Here is a 15,593-nt window from a genome sequence, read left to right as displayed (position 1 = left end):
AAGTCCCTGTCAGCTGGACAGGCTGCTGTAGCACATGTCTTTTCCTGAGATGGGGAAAGAGCTGCTGAGCTCTGTCCTTCCAGGAGCCCAAGGTGCCGCAGCCACAGCCGCTCCCTGCCGGAGGCAGTGCCACCGTCTCGCTTTGCTGTGGGCCATCACACCTCTATTCCAGCTGCTGAGCTGCAGCTGGAGCAACTCAAGCCTGGGGTTTTCCTGCAGGACCTGGCATTGTGCTTGCACATGTATCCCCAGCAAAGAAAAGGTGTTTAAAGTGAGAGAGTTGCTCCTGTGCTGTAGCTAATTTTAGTCTGAAAAATGACATCTCCAGCTGAAGTAGTGACCTAAGCACAGGACCAGAGATGAGCACGAGTTGTCCCCACAGCTTGATGTTTGGCCAAATAGTTTTACTTGTTTGGGTAAGAAAAAATGTTTTTTCAAGAATCCATCAGCTAATGAGGGAGTTAGAAGGAGCACCAGATTATGCACCAGATTATTTCCTAAAGGTATCTTTTTGTTTACAGTGTTATCAGCAATTCCAAAATGCTGCAGTTCAGTAGATATTTTCACAAGAGATCAGCTGGCCTTGTGAGTTGTTTCCCCTTTCCATGCCCTTTTTTCCCAGCAACTTTCAGCTTACATTTGGCCACAACAATACTATCAGCTACTATTTTTGCAAATTTAAAATACCGAGCCACTTAGGGTACTGCCTTTTTTCCTTTGTATGCCAGAAAGTCCCCTCTCTAAATTGTTCCCGGTGGGCTTGGTGTTACTTTGAAATACTGCTGATGGAGGTCCCTAGTATCAGATAGATGGTGGTTTCTAACATTTTTGGTGGTTAAATGACTTGTTGCACTTCAAATACTCTAAAATGAAATATCTGAATATATGTTTCTACTGCTATTATTGGACCTACTAGCATTGTGACTAATTTCTCCCCCCTGTGTGTTTCTTTACAGGCTCAGTGCTGAGCTGATCTTCATTACCTTAAAATATTTGGTAGAAGAAAGAAAAGATGGAAAAAGGGAATGAAAGTGTGTGTCACACCTAGTTGATTTGTGTCTTTGGGTGAAAATAAAGGTCAGTGTTGGCAGTAATTCTGCTCTTAGTGATCTTCTGTTTTCCTAAATGAGAGCCAAAAAGCCATAACTTCAGCAAAGCCTGTCCTAAGGGACTGACAAGGAAGAGAGCCCACAGAACAGCCTGTAATAATGATGTGTTCTGAACCAGAGATGGTACAAACAGCCTTGCAATTGTAACTGCTCTCAGTTCTGGAGTTTCCAGCAGCTGGCCAGAGCTTCCAGGTGAAGTCCAGCTGCAAGAATTTCTGTGCAATTTCTGGGCACCCACAATTTGCAGAACTGGAGCCCCACAGATCCCCTGTTAGGGAAGGGGTTCATCATTTTTCCTGAAGATACCACAGTGTTAAAAAATGCATCATTGATGTATATTTTACAGTTTTATTTGCTCTAAATGCATTTCATGTGCAATTACTGGGGGAGGGGAGCAATTGTGGGCAAAGTCCATCCTGGATTTCTGCATTTTGTTTGCATGTGTTCATTGAGCAGTGCTTTCCCTCTGCTGTGACTCACTTTCTGCAGGCACTGCTATTTGTCTAAGGCAATAAGAAGACACAGAAGCTAAATTTAATAGCAATTTCCACTAGTCCTCTCCAGCAGTGCAACAGCTGGATGGGAAATGAGGCACTGCAGGACCAACAGTTTGGTTGTTTCTCATGTGGAGCAGTGTCCATATGGAAAAATAGAGCAAGGCCAGAAAAAACCTATGAGTTGTGAGGGTCACTGAAGGGCAGGCCTGAAGCCCTGGGTCTATTTCTTCAGTATAGCTTTTTTATTTTTTTAATACTTTTGATTTGTTTCTCTTTGTTCTTGCTAGACAGCAATATTGTAGTAAGCTCAGTTTATTCAGTGTTGTTAGCAAAAAGGTCTTAAATGGTGTCCTAGAGGAGTTGCCACCAGTGTTGCTTGGTCCTGCCCAGTCCTGAAAACTGCAGTAGGAAAGTTTTAACCTAGAGAAGTAACAAATCCACTGTGGTCTCTGTGGCCTGGTTTCATCATAAGTAGCAATTAAGCAACAAGCATAACAGTGGCCAGGGCAAGTTAATGAGTTCTCAGAAAAACTGATAAAACTAAAAAAAGGGTGTAGAAGGAGGCACAGGCACCTCACCATGCCCAGCCTGGGACCCTGCTGGCTGTTTCTCCAGTTAGAGCAGTAGACTGGTGATACCACCCTTTGCCATGGCTTTTGTACTCACAGACCAGCAAGGCCCAACCTCAGTGCTTGTGCTACATGGCTGAGTGAAGCAGTTCAGACACATCATCACATCACTACTGGAAATGTGTCAGCTTGCCTGGGAAGGTCACTGCTTTAGGATTCTTTCTAGCCCTTGATCACTTTCTTCCTTCCATCTTTCCAGAAAGCTTTTTTGTTCTTTTCTTTTCAGCAGCTTTCTGGACAAACCCAAGGGCGTACTCATTCTGCTCATCATTTATCCTACTAGACAGAAAATAATTGCAAAAACCATTAATAGCTGAACACATCTGTGTGCAGTGCACCCTTTTGGCAATAACAACTTTATTGGGTTTTGTGAGGCCTGAGGGGGATGGATTATGGCCATGTTAATATGTCTTGCCAGGGGCTTGAAAGGTTGCACTGTCTTAAGGTAGAGCAGGCAAATTAACCCTCTTTTGGGGGATGCATCTTCTTCTGTCTGTCCTAAGAACTCCTAAGAAGCTTTTGACTTCTATTAAAAATGAACAGTTCACTCTCTTTGATTTCCACAATGCATCCCTCACCTCCCCACTCAATATTTGTTGTGTCAAACTAGAACTAGAACTTACTGTCATCATTGTAAGTTATGCTAGAGTTCATCTGAGCTCATCAGAGCTTTTTTTGTTTGCAGTTCACAGTAGTGATAACCTCTGTTGCCCCAAACCAGAAATTCTATTTGTAGTAGCCTCCCAGTAGTCATGGACAATATCCCCTTATGTGTGACAATATGCAAAGAAGATGAAAGATGGTTTCTGCTGTAAAGACCTTTTAATCTAAATAAAAGGTAAGAGACAAGGACACAGTGAGACAATGTCAGCAAATAAAGAGCTGCTCTTCTCCTTTCATGAGTGTGTTTAGGGAAAAGCATATGTTATGACTATCTAGCAAGAAAACTAATCTTCCCTCAAGGTATGAATATTTCACAATGCCTGGAAGAACCCACTTAATTCAGGAGCCACCCCATCCTTTGAGGAATGCTGCCTGTGGGTCTTACTTGGCCTTCATTACAGGCAGCTCTTTTGCTTTGAGGAGAGAACTACTCTGTCTTCTGCTTTTTTCCAAAGGCAGCTGCTTTCCAGCACATTTTAATAAAGCCATGTGAGCTGCATTATTCCTGGCCAATGTGTGTGGGTAGTGCCTACAAGACAGGGCCCTAGTTGCTGACTGTAGTTGTTTCTGCTGTGAGTGCTTGATGGTTTCTGAAGCCTTTGTGGTGTGTCTGTGCTGGCATAAGACCCATGTGGCCAGGACCCATGGAGGCTATCACAATACAAACAACAACACCAGTAATTAAAGAAACACTGGAGGAGGATTCTTCTGAAGTAATTTTGCTTCAGAGTAGACAGGGAAATGGGGAGAAGAAGAGCATTAGACAAACTCTGTCTTCCATGCTGCATTTTCTTTTCCTGGCCAGAAGATCCAGGCAATAGCACAGCATGGAAAAACCCTGCCTGTTGCTGGAGTTGTGTTCACAGCCTGGGCTGTCTCTGGGCACCCGGACTGCAGGATGAAGCACTGGCCTGTCCAGTGTGCCCTGCTCAGCCAGGGTGAAGCTGGGTCACAGCCCCTCACACGGGCACGCTCGTGTGAGCTGCCACAATGGCTCTGCTGATGCACACAACTCGCCTGGAGGCCACAACCCACTGGGGCCACTTTCACTGGTGCATGTTCATGTGCTGAGCTGGTGGAGTAAGACCTTGGCTGCCTTTAGGGACAGATTCATCTAGAGCTTCTTTTTATCCCTGAAGCTGCCTACACAGAGCAGCTGCAGCAGCACAGGCTCTTGCAGGGCTCCTACACCTGAGCTCCCTCAAAGCTGCCTCTTCAGGGATGATATTTTCTCCTCTGTGAAGCCAGGGCCAACAGCATCAAGGTAAATCATCCCTTGCAAACTCGGGCAAACAGCTTTACTTAAGTTCAGTGAGAATTTGTATTCTGGCAGCTACATGGATTACTTGGATCTTGGGGGAGAAATTGAGCAAACCTCTGGTGCTGACAAGGCAGAGGGGTTTCTTAAAGTTGCATTTTTTCATTTCTGTAACTAATATATGAGGAGCTTTTTAAATGTCTTGAGGGCAGGCAGGGAAGAGCCAGGGAAAGAAGAAATGAAGAAAAGAGGCAAAACTTTGCCCATGACTTACTGAAAAAACAAGTCAGCTGCTAGGCCCCCTGTGTGGCACTCTGGAATTGTGGTTCTCCTATCACTGATTCACCAGACAAAGGCATTGCAACACAGAGCCTTTTGTAGGCCACGTTGGTGCCCTCTGAAGAAACGATGGTCAAAACCCCCAGCCCTGGAGGACTCTGCAATCCAAGCTGGCAGCCAACCAGCTGCTGTGGGATTTGCCCCTGGGAATGCCTTGATTTTTGTATTTTCCTTTTAGCTGTGGCCACATTTCACTTTGATTACTCATGTTCCTTTTTTTGGATTTTCTTCTTTTTGATTTGTGCTTATTTGTCTTTCTGGATTATTGTGCCTTGTTCATCAGATGGGTGTGTTCCAGCATGACCTCCAGTCCTGGAGTAGGGGGAAAGGGAATGTGTGTCCAGTGTATGTGAGGGGCACTACAGGTGCTGAAACAGTTCAGACACTTGTGCCAGCCTCCACAGTCTGACCCCCATGTGCTTTGCCTGCCTCTCTGAAGGCAGGAGGAAGCCAGCTGGTTTTGAGGTGCATATACAAATGACTGTCCTTACCTACCTTGAAACTTTCAACAGAAAGACTGAAGCATGTCAAGTAAACTCCTGATTCTCTCAAGACTTAATTGCTGAGCAGTTTCCTCTGTGCTGGAGAGCTTGTTTGCCAAACAGCAAGTTTACAAGCAAAAGAAACATCAATTTACTTTTACTTTTCTGATCAAATCCAACTACCAGAGTTGAGTTTTTACCCTGACATTTATGCCAGGTCATGCTATATCCAGTCACAGCTCTGCTGGTATGGAAGAGTATTTTAAGAACATAAAAAGAAAAAAAAAACAAAAGCAAACCACATGTTTTACATGTCTTCTAGAAGAAAATCTTTCAAATCATCTATACAAGCACTACTTTGGCCTCAAGAGGTGTTTTGGTATAAACAAATTCATTAGTCCATTTTGCAGGCTAAGGAAGTACTTTTCAGCTCACCTTCTCCAAACCTGAGTGGTGCTTAGATGGGACACAATGGACCTTCCTGGATGACGGACTGGAGAGAGGAAACAGCAGAGCACAGCAGTACCCCTGAAACACAGCACTCTGTACACAGCAGCACCCCTAAACCACAGCCCAGCAAAGCAATACCCCTAAACCACAGCCCAGCACAGCAGTACCCCTGAAACACAGCCCAGCACAGCAGCACCACGAGCAGAGCAGGCAGGCTCACAGAGCTCTCCGCCGTGCCCGAGTCTTGGCATCCTGAGGGAGGTCTGGGATCAGTGCTCGCTTTGCTGCGTCCCCGTTTCCCACGGCACACTGTAGGGTCTTCTGGGAAAGCCTGTCGTGGAAAGCCTGAAATTTCACAGAATCACAGACTTTTTAGGGTTGGAAAGGAGGTCTGGAGATCATCTAGTCCAATCCCCTGCCAAGGCAGGGTCACCTAGAGCAGGTTCAGATCTTCTGTTTTGAGACAGAAGTGAAAATGGGAAAGTTACCAAAGCACATTCCCACTCCCTCTATGCAGAGCCACCAGGACGAGATGCTGACAGCGTACCGCCACAATCACGCGGTTATTGTACCAAGGCGCGGGGCTGTAGCTGAGCTCGTTGCTGGAAGCGCTTCCCTTTCGGCGAGCGGTAACCGAGCTCCTCCCCCTGCGCCGAGCGGGGCCGGCGGCAGCGGCGGCGGCGGCGATGGAGCCGGTGCTGGGCCCGGAGTTCGAGGATTCCCTGTTCGCGCCCAGTCGGGAGCGCCGGGAGGGCGGCGGGGACGGGGCTGCGTGCGGGGCCAGGCGCTGCGAGCCCGGCGTGAGGAGACGGGGCGGCGGGAGGGCTGGTCGTGACGGCTCTGTGTGTGTGCGTGCTCTGTGTGCCCGCAGTGGTTCCGCGGCCCCTCACGGCTCTGTGTGTGCCCTGTTTGTGCCCGCAGTGGTTCCGCGGCCCCTCACAGCTCTGTGTGCTCTCTGTGTGCCCTGTGTGTGCCCGCAGTGGTTCCGCGGCCCCTCACGGCTCTCTGTGTGCTCTGTTTGTGCCCTGTGTGTGCCCGCAGTGGTTCCGCGGCCCCTCACGGCTCTGTGTGTGCCCTGTTTGTGCCCGCAGTGGTTCCGCGGCCCCTCACGGCTCTCTGTGTGCTCTGTTTGTGCCCGCAGTGGTTCCACAGCGCGGCTGACGCCGGGGAAGGCGCCGGCGGGATCACGAGCAGCAAGTTCCGGGCGGACTGGGCGTTCCGGCAGCGGGACTTCGAGGTATTAGCAGGGCTCGCAGGGGCCGGGGAAGTTGTGGGCACACAGAGTGGGGCGGTCCTGCAGTCCCCGATGCGCTGCGCCAGGGTGAACGTGCACTATGTACCGCGGCCTGCGGGTCTGGCGGCCGTGCCGCGGTTAATCCCGCTCCACGTTCGTGCTGACCGGGCAGGGCCGGGCCGCGGAGCGGATCTGCGTTCTGCCGTGACCCATCCGGCCGTCAGCCTGCGGCGAACCGGGCAGGAGCGCGGCGCTGCCCCGGAACTGATCGCCGGCAGGCGGGCGCAGCGCAGCAGCTCCGCCGGAGCAGAGCGGTGTCAGGCCGTGCTCGGAGCCGGGCGTGTGGGTGTCTGAGCGCCGAACGGCGATAATGCCGTGTCCCACGAAGGCGCTCAGATCGCTGGCACCGCGTGGCTGCGGCTCAGAGCTCCCCCCGCTGTCAGAGCAGAGCTGCGGTGGCCCCCGGGATCCTGCCGGTAGCGGAGCTGCCTCTGCGTGCCCTGTGCCAGGTCCTGTGCCAGGTCCTGTGCCAGGTCCCTGCCGCCCCCGCTCCCCCCGAGGGCCGCTGTAGCTCTGCCCGTGTCTGTCCCTTTGCCCGCTGGCCCCGGAGGGCCCCTGTAGCTCTGCCCGTTCTGTTCCTGCCCGCAGTGGTTCCAGACCCCTCCTCTGTGTATGCCCTGAGCCGCGTTCCTCACCAGCGGTGCTCTCCTGCCTTCTGCAGTCCTAGTTGCAGGATCTAACCTTTCATTACTTTGTTTCCTGGTTGAAGTCAGCATCTCCAGGCCTTGTTTCAGGTGTTGCCTCTTCCAGCCTCTGGTTTGCATTCCAGGCTCCCTGATTTCAAAGCCCTCCAGCTGACTTCTGACTCTACTCCTATTGCCTCGCCCATTGGATTTGTAGATCTTTTTGTACCTCAGTTGGCAGTGATCGTAATGTTATTTCAGCACTACTGCAGCCCTGTGTATACCTGACAGATATTTTCTAGTCTCAGCTGAGATGGCCTAAAGGGATTCATAAAAGGATGCTGATAGCAGAGCTGCCTCAGGCTGTGGTCAGACTAGCTGCTAAACAGAACAGACCATTGCTTCCTAACTCTTTTCTGTTGTAGTGATTCATGTTAGAAATATTTTCAGTTTTATTGCTAACCTAGATCTCTGGTGGAACAAGAACCAGAGCTTGACTGCACATAAAATTACTGATTTGGGAGCATTGGTCTTAGAAAGGGGGCTGGAAATATGTAAATAGGGATAGTAATCTCTTTTCTAATCATCAGTTTTTTACTTCAGGATAGGCCACTTGATAGGAAATGTCAAGGACAGCAGTGATCTAAGCTGTGCCTGTTTTTAGGATATAGATGACTGTAGAATCTGCTTGGGATTCATAATTCCTGAACCTTAGCAGGTTCTATCCCTTTGTCACGTAGCAAGGCAAACAGGGCTGTCCTCAGCCCTGTGATCCATTTTCACCAGTGGCTGCTGCATGCACTGGGCAGAGGGGAGCTCCCTCTTTTGCTTAAGAATGGATGTGAGCTCAGCATCAGGAAAGAAAAATATTCCAGCCGTTTTGCTAGGAAGTATTTAGGGTATTTAGAAGCTCTTTCTGTTAGAACCATTAAAATTTGCAAGGAATAATTAAATACTCATTTTGAGAGATGGGAGAATGAGCATTGCTCTTTAGTCTTCTCTCTAAGCACTTACACAAAGGGAGAGAAATCAAGATTCCAGACTTAGCTTCACTGAATACTTAATTTAATGTATTTAAATGTTAATTGGAGTCCTGGTGAGTGCCCTGAGCATTAAGCTGCAGAAGTATTGCTCATTCTTGCCTTTTTCCTTAGCCCAATTAATATTTATTTCAAGTACATTAAAACTAGCCTACAGGAACAATGGAGATTCACCTTCCTTGTGGTATTCTCTGATTTACTGATTATTTGAGGTGAGGTCCTTGCAGGTTCAGACCTTCCCATGGAGAATGTCATGGTGTTGAAAGAAGGCCCCACAGATTTAGGATGAGCACTCAGATCACTGAGCTGGGGGAAAGGACCCCTTGTGTCACTTATTACCCAGGGCAGCAGATGATCCCTTCTGGATCAGGGGAGGTGGGAGAGAGGTGGACAAGAGGATTCCCAGCTGTGTGGTGAATCCTGCCTGCCCTGAGCTAGGACTGAGGCTGCTCATCCCCATCTGGCCTTGGCTGTGTGCTGCTGGGGCCTTGTCTCTGGCTCACACAGGTGGTGCCTGAGCCTGGAGAAATGCAAATGTGGACTTCAGGTTCTGAGTTCCCTTTGTGACTGTATTCCTAAAGAAAATGTGCTGTCAGGCTTGTTTTTAAATGCAAATCTCCCCTGTTTTGTTGGCCTTTCTTCCTGTCCCGCCCCCAGAAAGCCCTGTGTGAGTACTCACAGTGCCTGCTGCTCTTACCTGCCAGCAACGTTGCAATGAGGCGCGATGTCCAGGAGGGCCAGGCTCGCTGCTTATCTCGCCTGGGGAGGCACAAGGAGGCTCTGGATATTGCAGAAAAAATGGTAAAGAATGCAGTCTCTCTTTTAGGCTTTGAACATGAAAACATTGCCAGTAGTTCTTTTATACAAACCATTTTCTGGAAAAAATAATTTTCATGTGTATAATCCTTCAGGATGTTCAGTGCTCAGAGTATTTGGTAAACAGAGGGTAACTGTCACTGCAGATATAATCACTCTTTAGAAACTGGAACACCCTGTACCACAATGAGCTCCCTGTGCAGGGAAACTGGTAGTCCTGGAAGGGACTAAATATCATGCTCTGCCAGGCAGAATTAATGCAATGTAATAGGAATTATAAAAAAGGGAATAAATGAGTGCTTAAATCTTTCCACTATACAAGTGACAGTTCAAAACTCCCTTTTATTTCCATATACTTGCTGCCAAACTGCCACCAAGAAGAGTATCCAACCACAAATTGAGTTTTTCCCACAAAGGAAAAAGTCCAGAGGCTCTGAACTCTGCCAGAATATTACTGATGATTTTTATTTTATGTAAAAGATATTTATGCTGCAAAGAAAGGCAGCTGTAGAACAGTCTGAAGGCACATAAACAAATGACAGCATTTAGGACCTTGTTGCCTCTCAGACTGGGACAAGGCACCTGGAGGGAATGCTGTCAGCTTGATTGTGCAAGATCTGTATCCCATTGTATCATTTTAAATTAAAAGCACCGTTCTGTACAGTTTAAAAATTAGCTTGTGATATTTGTATGTCATTATTCAGGGAGACATTTTCTTAGGCTCTGAAGCATGATTCTGTTCTTCTCCTGGTTTTAATCTGTGATCTTTGTTTCTAGAGAAACAGCGCCACTAACACAGATCACTTAACCACGGTTCTCAACCTGCAGCTTTCCATTTACCAGCGGCTGGAAAACGTAGAAAAAAAGATGATGTGTGTGCAGCAGCTGATCTGCTTACATCCTTTCAATCCCTGGTTCTGGAAGTTACTTGCTGAAGCTTATATGAGCCTTCTACAGAATTTGTCTCCATTGGTCATTACAGAAGCAAGCCTAAACCAGTCTGAAGAGGTTTGTGTAAGTAATGGCTGTTTCCAGACACTGACTGGCAGAGAGATTGATCTGCAGCCTCACAGATCAGAGGGCCAGCAGGAAGGCCCTTGGCTCAGCCCTGCTGCAGAAACCAAGGGGGAGAATGCAGTGACTTGTCCCAGCAGCCAAGTAGTGAAAGAATTCCTCTGCACTTCAGGAGAAATGGAATGGACAGACAGGGAGAAATGTGCAGGCTCCAAGGCCTGGAAGCAGAGCGTGTTAAAGAAAGTTGGGATAAAAGCATGTGCCTCGTTTATCAGAGCAAGGTAACTCTGTGTGTTCTTAGAATAACGTTAATTTCTCTCAGTCAAGAACAATGTAAAGCATATTTTTCCCGGGTTTTGTTTTCAGTTTGCATTTTCAATTTAAGTGTTTGTTTCAACACTAACTTAGAAGCACCCTACTGTTGCTTCAGATCTAAAATGCAAAATCTGCTTAGTGTGGTGGCTGTGAAGAGGCTGAATCTGAGTGGAAAGAGTAAACCAGTGTCACCCACAGCTGACAAGTAAAGAGTTTTTTAATGAGCTTATAAATCTCTTCAAGTAATTATATACAAAAGGGTCTGTTCTTCAACAAATGCTCCTGCTAGACCATTGCTGTTCCCTGGTCTGGTGTTAAAGATGCAGAAGCAGAAGTGCCCAAAGGGAAGGCATAGCCAGTCTTCCTTCTGTGAGTGCCACCTGTCTTATTTGCTTGAAGCCTCATGCTTGAGTGAAAATGTATTTTATAATGATACCCCAATCTGCATAATGGATGAGGCTGGAAAATGAACTCTGTGACAACTGATTGACAGGGCTGCATTAAAATGTTCTTTCCTTTTCTTTTCCCTCTTCCTAAAACTCTTGTGTGCAGCAAAAATCCCCAAAACAGAATCTTTCAAAGAGATAATTAGGAACTGGTTTTGTTAAAATAATCTTGGATGTTTTTTCCCCCTCTTGCCTCACAGTAATGTATCAGTCATTGAATGTTTTTAAAGGCATCTTATGAATGTCCAGAAATGTTTACAGAGAACACTTTATAACTGCCCTGCTGGGGCAAGATTTAAGAAATGAAATAAGCCCAAATAGCAGCTTTTAACTGTACTCCAGACTAAGAGATGAAGACTTTAATTGTGACTTGGAAGAAGTTCATTGATTTAGCTCTGATACTGAATATTGAAGGTACATTTATATTAATAATTTGTGTAGCTTGTTTCAGTGTGTGTGGTTCAGAATGAGATAGTTCTAAATGGTGGCATTTCCTTGCTTGGCTGCACAGTTTCACAGAGTGTTACTGTGCTTTGTATTTGCAGATACACAGGATAAGCTTCTCCCCTGCCCAAGGCTTATGCAGGTTGTCTAATATTTTCAGGTCTGTTGGATTTTAAGTGGGATCTAGATTTGTATAAATGTATCTGCAGGATAAATTGCACCTGGAAAAGGGATGTTAGCATTGATTTTTGTAGGAAATAAGGTTCTCTGTTGATACATCATGAATAATTGACTCTCATAGTTTTGAAAAAAAAAATTAGAGTATTTTTTTGCTTAATTTTCTTTGAAACTTCTTTTTTTTAATACTACCTTGATGCAAATTTTGAAACAAAAATACTTTATAAATTAAAAATATGTTCCATTTTTGCTTGGAACCAACCCACCATCTGAAAATTCAGTGAAGTTTTAACTGAGAAAATCACATTTGTAAATTTTGATGTTTATAGTGTTCAAATGAAAGTTTTCATCTCAGTTCTTGAGTCTTCCTTAAAAATGCACACCATTATTATAACACCAGCTTCACTTAACTTCAGTAAATGGGATAAAAAAGGTTGTTGTTTTTCTTTTTTGCATAAAGCAAACACATTTTCAGCTACAACACTGCTAAGTTCTAATGGTCCCTTGGTTAAATATTGTAGAATGACAGAATTGCAGGTTGGAAGGGACCTCAAGGGTCATCCTTTCCTGGCAAAAGCATGATCTAGGCAGGATGGCCCAGCATCCAGTCGAGCTGAATCTTAAAATGTCCCACACTGGGAAATGCACAACTTTCTTGAGGAGATTATTCCAATGACTGATCTCAGTGTAGAATACTTTCCTCTTGTGTCCAGTTGGAATCTGCCCAGAATTAACATTTTTACCTACTGTCCTTCATCTTCTCCATGTGGTTCCCTGTATAAAGGGAGTCTCCATCTTTTTTATAGCTGCCCTTTAAATACTGAAACATGATGAGGAGGTCTTCCCTAAGCCTTCTTTCCTCAAGTCTGGCCAAACCCAGTTCTCTCAGCCTGTCCAAATGGCAGGCTTCCCAGGCCTTTGATCACTTTTGTGACCCTGCTCTAGACCCTGATAAATTCTCTAAAACTGATTTTTATCTCTGCAGTAATGCCCGTTGTGAATTTCAGTGAGTTCACAGGAGATAGTGCAATATGTCTCAGAGTTCCTGAAGTGTAAAATAAGCATAAGACCTTTAAATGTGTCTGAGAGTGGATTTGAGACAAATGCAGAGATACCTGGGTATTCCCTCTGCTGATCTGTTTTGCAGTTCTTGTCTGAGGAGGACTCTGGATCTGCCACTGTTCTTGCTGGTCCAGCAGGTGGTGACAGGACCCTGTGTGACATAAACCCCTCTTGTGGGCAGAGTGTGTAACCTTCAGCAGGTCATGGTTGTGACTTCTGGGGCACTGCCTGGAACATAAAACTGGTGACTGTTTTTAGAAAATAATCCAGGATTGGCCTGGGTGGGAGGATGTTTGATATTTGCCCAAACCCTCACATTTGTAGCTTTTCAGGTTCCATAGGCACAAACGTGCTGCTGTCATGTAAGGACATGATGCCTCACAGGTGCCAGGCTCACTTTGGAATGGTGTGATGAATATAACAGAAATGTTATAAAAATGTTATAACAGAAATGTTTGCATAGAGCAACCAGAGCTGTTGGCACATTGTTTTTCAAAAATACTTCTCAGTGGTTCTGTAGCACAGATATACAATATCCATGGTAGACTGATACACATGTATTGACATCTTTGCAGTAGGCAAAAGTCAGGAAGAAGAACTGTTTTAAAGTGTTAATTAAAGTATTAACCATTTTGGTTGTTTTTAGGTGTGCTGACTTACTCTTTTTCCAGCTGTGCCGATTTTTAACTGTCTTTCTCATTGCAGGCTTTTACTTCAGCTTACCCAGTCACAACAGCTGTCCTTTGTGCTAGAGAATAACAGAAAATGTCAGAAAGAAATTGATGACAAAGTGGCTCTCCTTGGTTTTGATGAAAGCTCCTTGCTGTTGATGACCAAAGTAAGAGGATGTTTCATTGTGTGCAGGGTCTGAGTTCTCTGTGTGGGCTGGTCGTGCCCAAAGCATGACGCTCTCCTGAGCTCAGTACAGGAATACAGGAATGAGCTGGGGCAGCTGCAGGCAGGGTGTTACCTGAGCTGACAGAGGTGCCTGTGCTGCCCTGGCCTGTGTCACACAGGTGGGTCTCTGATCTGCTGAGGTTCTCCTTTCAGGAATGTGCAGTGTTGCTCAGTTTCTCACTGGACTTGTATTTGCAGATGCATCAGCACTCTGCATTTCCTGGGAGTTACATTATATCTCAGGAGTTTTTCATGCCCCAGAGTGAATCACTAGTTTGAAATGCAGATTACTTTGATGGCCACAGCAGTATTAAACACTTGCATAAAAAGTACTAAGTATTTCCAGAAAATCCAGAGACTTTCTTTTGCATTTTTAAATTTTGTTTAATGTACTAGTTTTAAAAAAAATACCGAGGAGAGCAATATTGCTTTTAATCTCTTCACAGAGATTTAACATTTTTAGTGCTATTTAAAGTGCTTCTGGCTTCTATCATTAGGATCAAAATAAAGCCAGCTAGATTCTTTCTAACTTTGCTGTCAGCATTACAGCTTTAGGCTAGTGACAGCCAAGCCACGGCTGGGCTGCAGGCAGTCAGGGATGGCATCCATGAGAGGGCAGTAGCACACAGGCTAGCTCAGGGTTGGGAAAGGCTGGAGAAACAAACTTCTCTCCTTGCTCCCCCTGCTCGGACATGCCCCAGGAGCAGCTCAGTGTTGATGCTGATGCAAGGTGAACACTGAATGCAGAGCTGCTTGAGATTTCTGCTGCTGTTCAGAGTGAAACCCCCCTGTGCAAGTGCAGCCTGAGCTGGAGGGGTTGTGCAGGGCTGAGCTTTGGTCTCAGCTCTCCCTGAACACAGAATGCCAAGGCAGGCACCTTCACCATGGCTTGGAAACTTCTGCAGGATGGTGGGTGGTTCATGTGACAAGGCCTTTGCCTGTAAAGATCTCTTATTAATGCCATGTTTGATATGATAATACCATGTTAGGTATTTCTCTGCAAGTTATTTTCTTGATTCCCTTCTTTCTTACTCTTTTTGCAGGCTATGGGGCAGGATCTTATACCAGAAAAACTAAAAGAGGAGTTTCAGGGTGAGGTAAAATGCATAGGCCCTTCAGCACTGTCATCACTGGTAACTGCTTCAGTCATGGAATTTGAAATCAAATGGTTTGGTAATCTCCAAGATGATTTATGTCACTTAGATGGACAATTTTATTCAGACATGTATCTCCCACCTTTGCTAACATAGACATTTTGTTGTATTTATTCTTGTATCTCCAAATTATTATGGCATGATACATGCAATAAAGTTCATTTTACATTTTTTAAGAATTCTTACCATATTTCTTTTTAGATATAGATCTCTGTATTTAAACTCTTAACCTTTCATCCTTTTCTTTGTTCACTGATTTCTTTGTATTTAAAATTATAAGGAATACAGTGTAAAATCAAGATTTCAGAGGTAGCTTTCCATCATAATCCTCACCAATTTGTGCTTGAAGTGTGTGTGATTGTCTGGAGGCCTGCAATGCTGGTGGGATGGAAGCTTCCTTTCTCATGTCCAATTTGAAAGTTTCTTGGTATCAAATTTGATGTTGTTGCATTTAGAGCCATGGAATCAGCCACTTTCTTAAGTAATTATTTTAGTATTTCTTAATTAATGTTATAGTGATTTCCTGTTCAGAGACAGATTGCTAGAAATCTCAAATATATTTCTGCTAAGAAATAACATTAATTCCATATCTTTTAGGAAGGAAATCTAAGTCATAAATATTTAACTAAAAACTAGGAGATTTTCTCCTTTTGAAGCCAAGTGTTTGTTGCAGGCATCAAACACGCCATAGTCTTGTGTTCAGTGCTTAGACAAGGAGAAAAACTGACAAGGTTGTTTATATGTACTGAGGAGTGTTTAGTCAGATCATATCCTTTGTAAAAGCCTGCAAGGAAGATCTTTGCTGTGAAAACTGGCAGTGTTGTTTCTGCCTCATCCAGCTCCGTCTGTTGTGCTTTCAGTTGTCAGTGACAACACTTTGCTTT

General features: G+C 45.4%; 1 protein-coding gene across 2 annotated transcripts; it reads left to right on the top strand.

Moving 5' to 3' along the window:
• Positions 1-5,636: 5,636 nt before the first annotated feature.
• Positions 5,637-14,906, top strand: C1H8orf76 (chromosome 1 C8orf76 homolog). Of its 2 annotated transcripts, none has more exons than XM_058041693.1 (6): positions 5,637-6,227; positions 6,569-6,664; positions 9,042-9,185; positions 10,029-10,495; positions 13,364-13,496; positions 14,599-14,906. In XM_058041693.1, the coding sequence occupies exons 1-6, from the start codon at positions 6,114-6,116 to the stop codon at positions 14,803-14,805; spliced, it is 1,161 nt and encodes a 386-aa protein (XP_057897676.1). In that variant the 5' UTR covers positions 5,637-6,113; the 3' UTR covers positions 14,806-14,906. The 2 variants fall into 2 exon arrangements, with proteins under 2 accessions (XP_057897676.1, XP_057897667.1); XM_058041684.1 differs by having other exon boundaries at positions 5,638-6,227; positions 9,978-10,495; positions 14,599-14,904.
• The last annotated feature ends 687 nt before the right edge of the window (positions 14,907-15,593 follow it).

The sequence above is a fragment of the Melospiza georgiana genome, chromosome 1 (assembly GCF_028018845.1).
Source record: "Melospiza georgiana isolate bMelGeo1 chromosome 1, bMelGeo1.pri, whole genome shotgun sequence".
In the NCBI taxonomy this organism is placed as follows: Eukaryota; Metazoa; Chordata; class Aves; order Passeriformes; family Passerellidae; genus Melospiza; species Melospiza georgiana.
Note: the sequence above shows the minus strand (reverse complement) of the source record. Positions and strands in the feature narration are given on the sequence as shown.

Excerpts from the sequence above, each read along its gene's own strand:
- C1H8orf76 (XM_058041684.1), top strand. The coding sequence starts at position 6,114 with ATGGAGCCGGTGCTGGGCCCGGAGTTCGAGGATTCCCTGTTCGCGCCC. Across the intron at positions 6,228-6,568 it reads CCAGGCGCTGCGAGCCCGGC|TGGTTCCACAGCGCGGCTGA; the intron begins GTGAGGAGACGG and ends TTGTGCCCGCAG. Across the intron at positions 13,497-14,598 it reads CCTTGCTGTTGATGACCAAA|GCTATGGGGCAGGATCTTAT; the intron begins GTAAGAGGATGT and ends CTCTTTTTGCAG.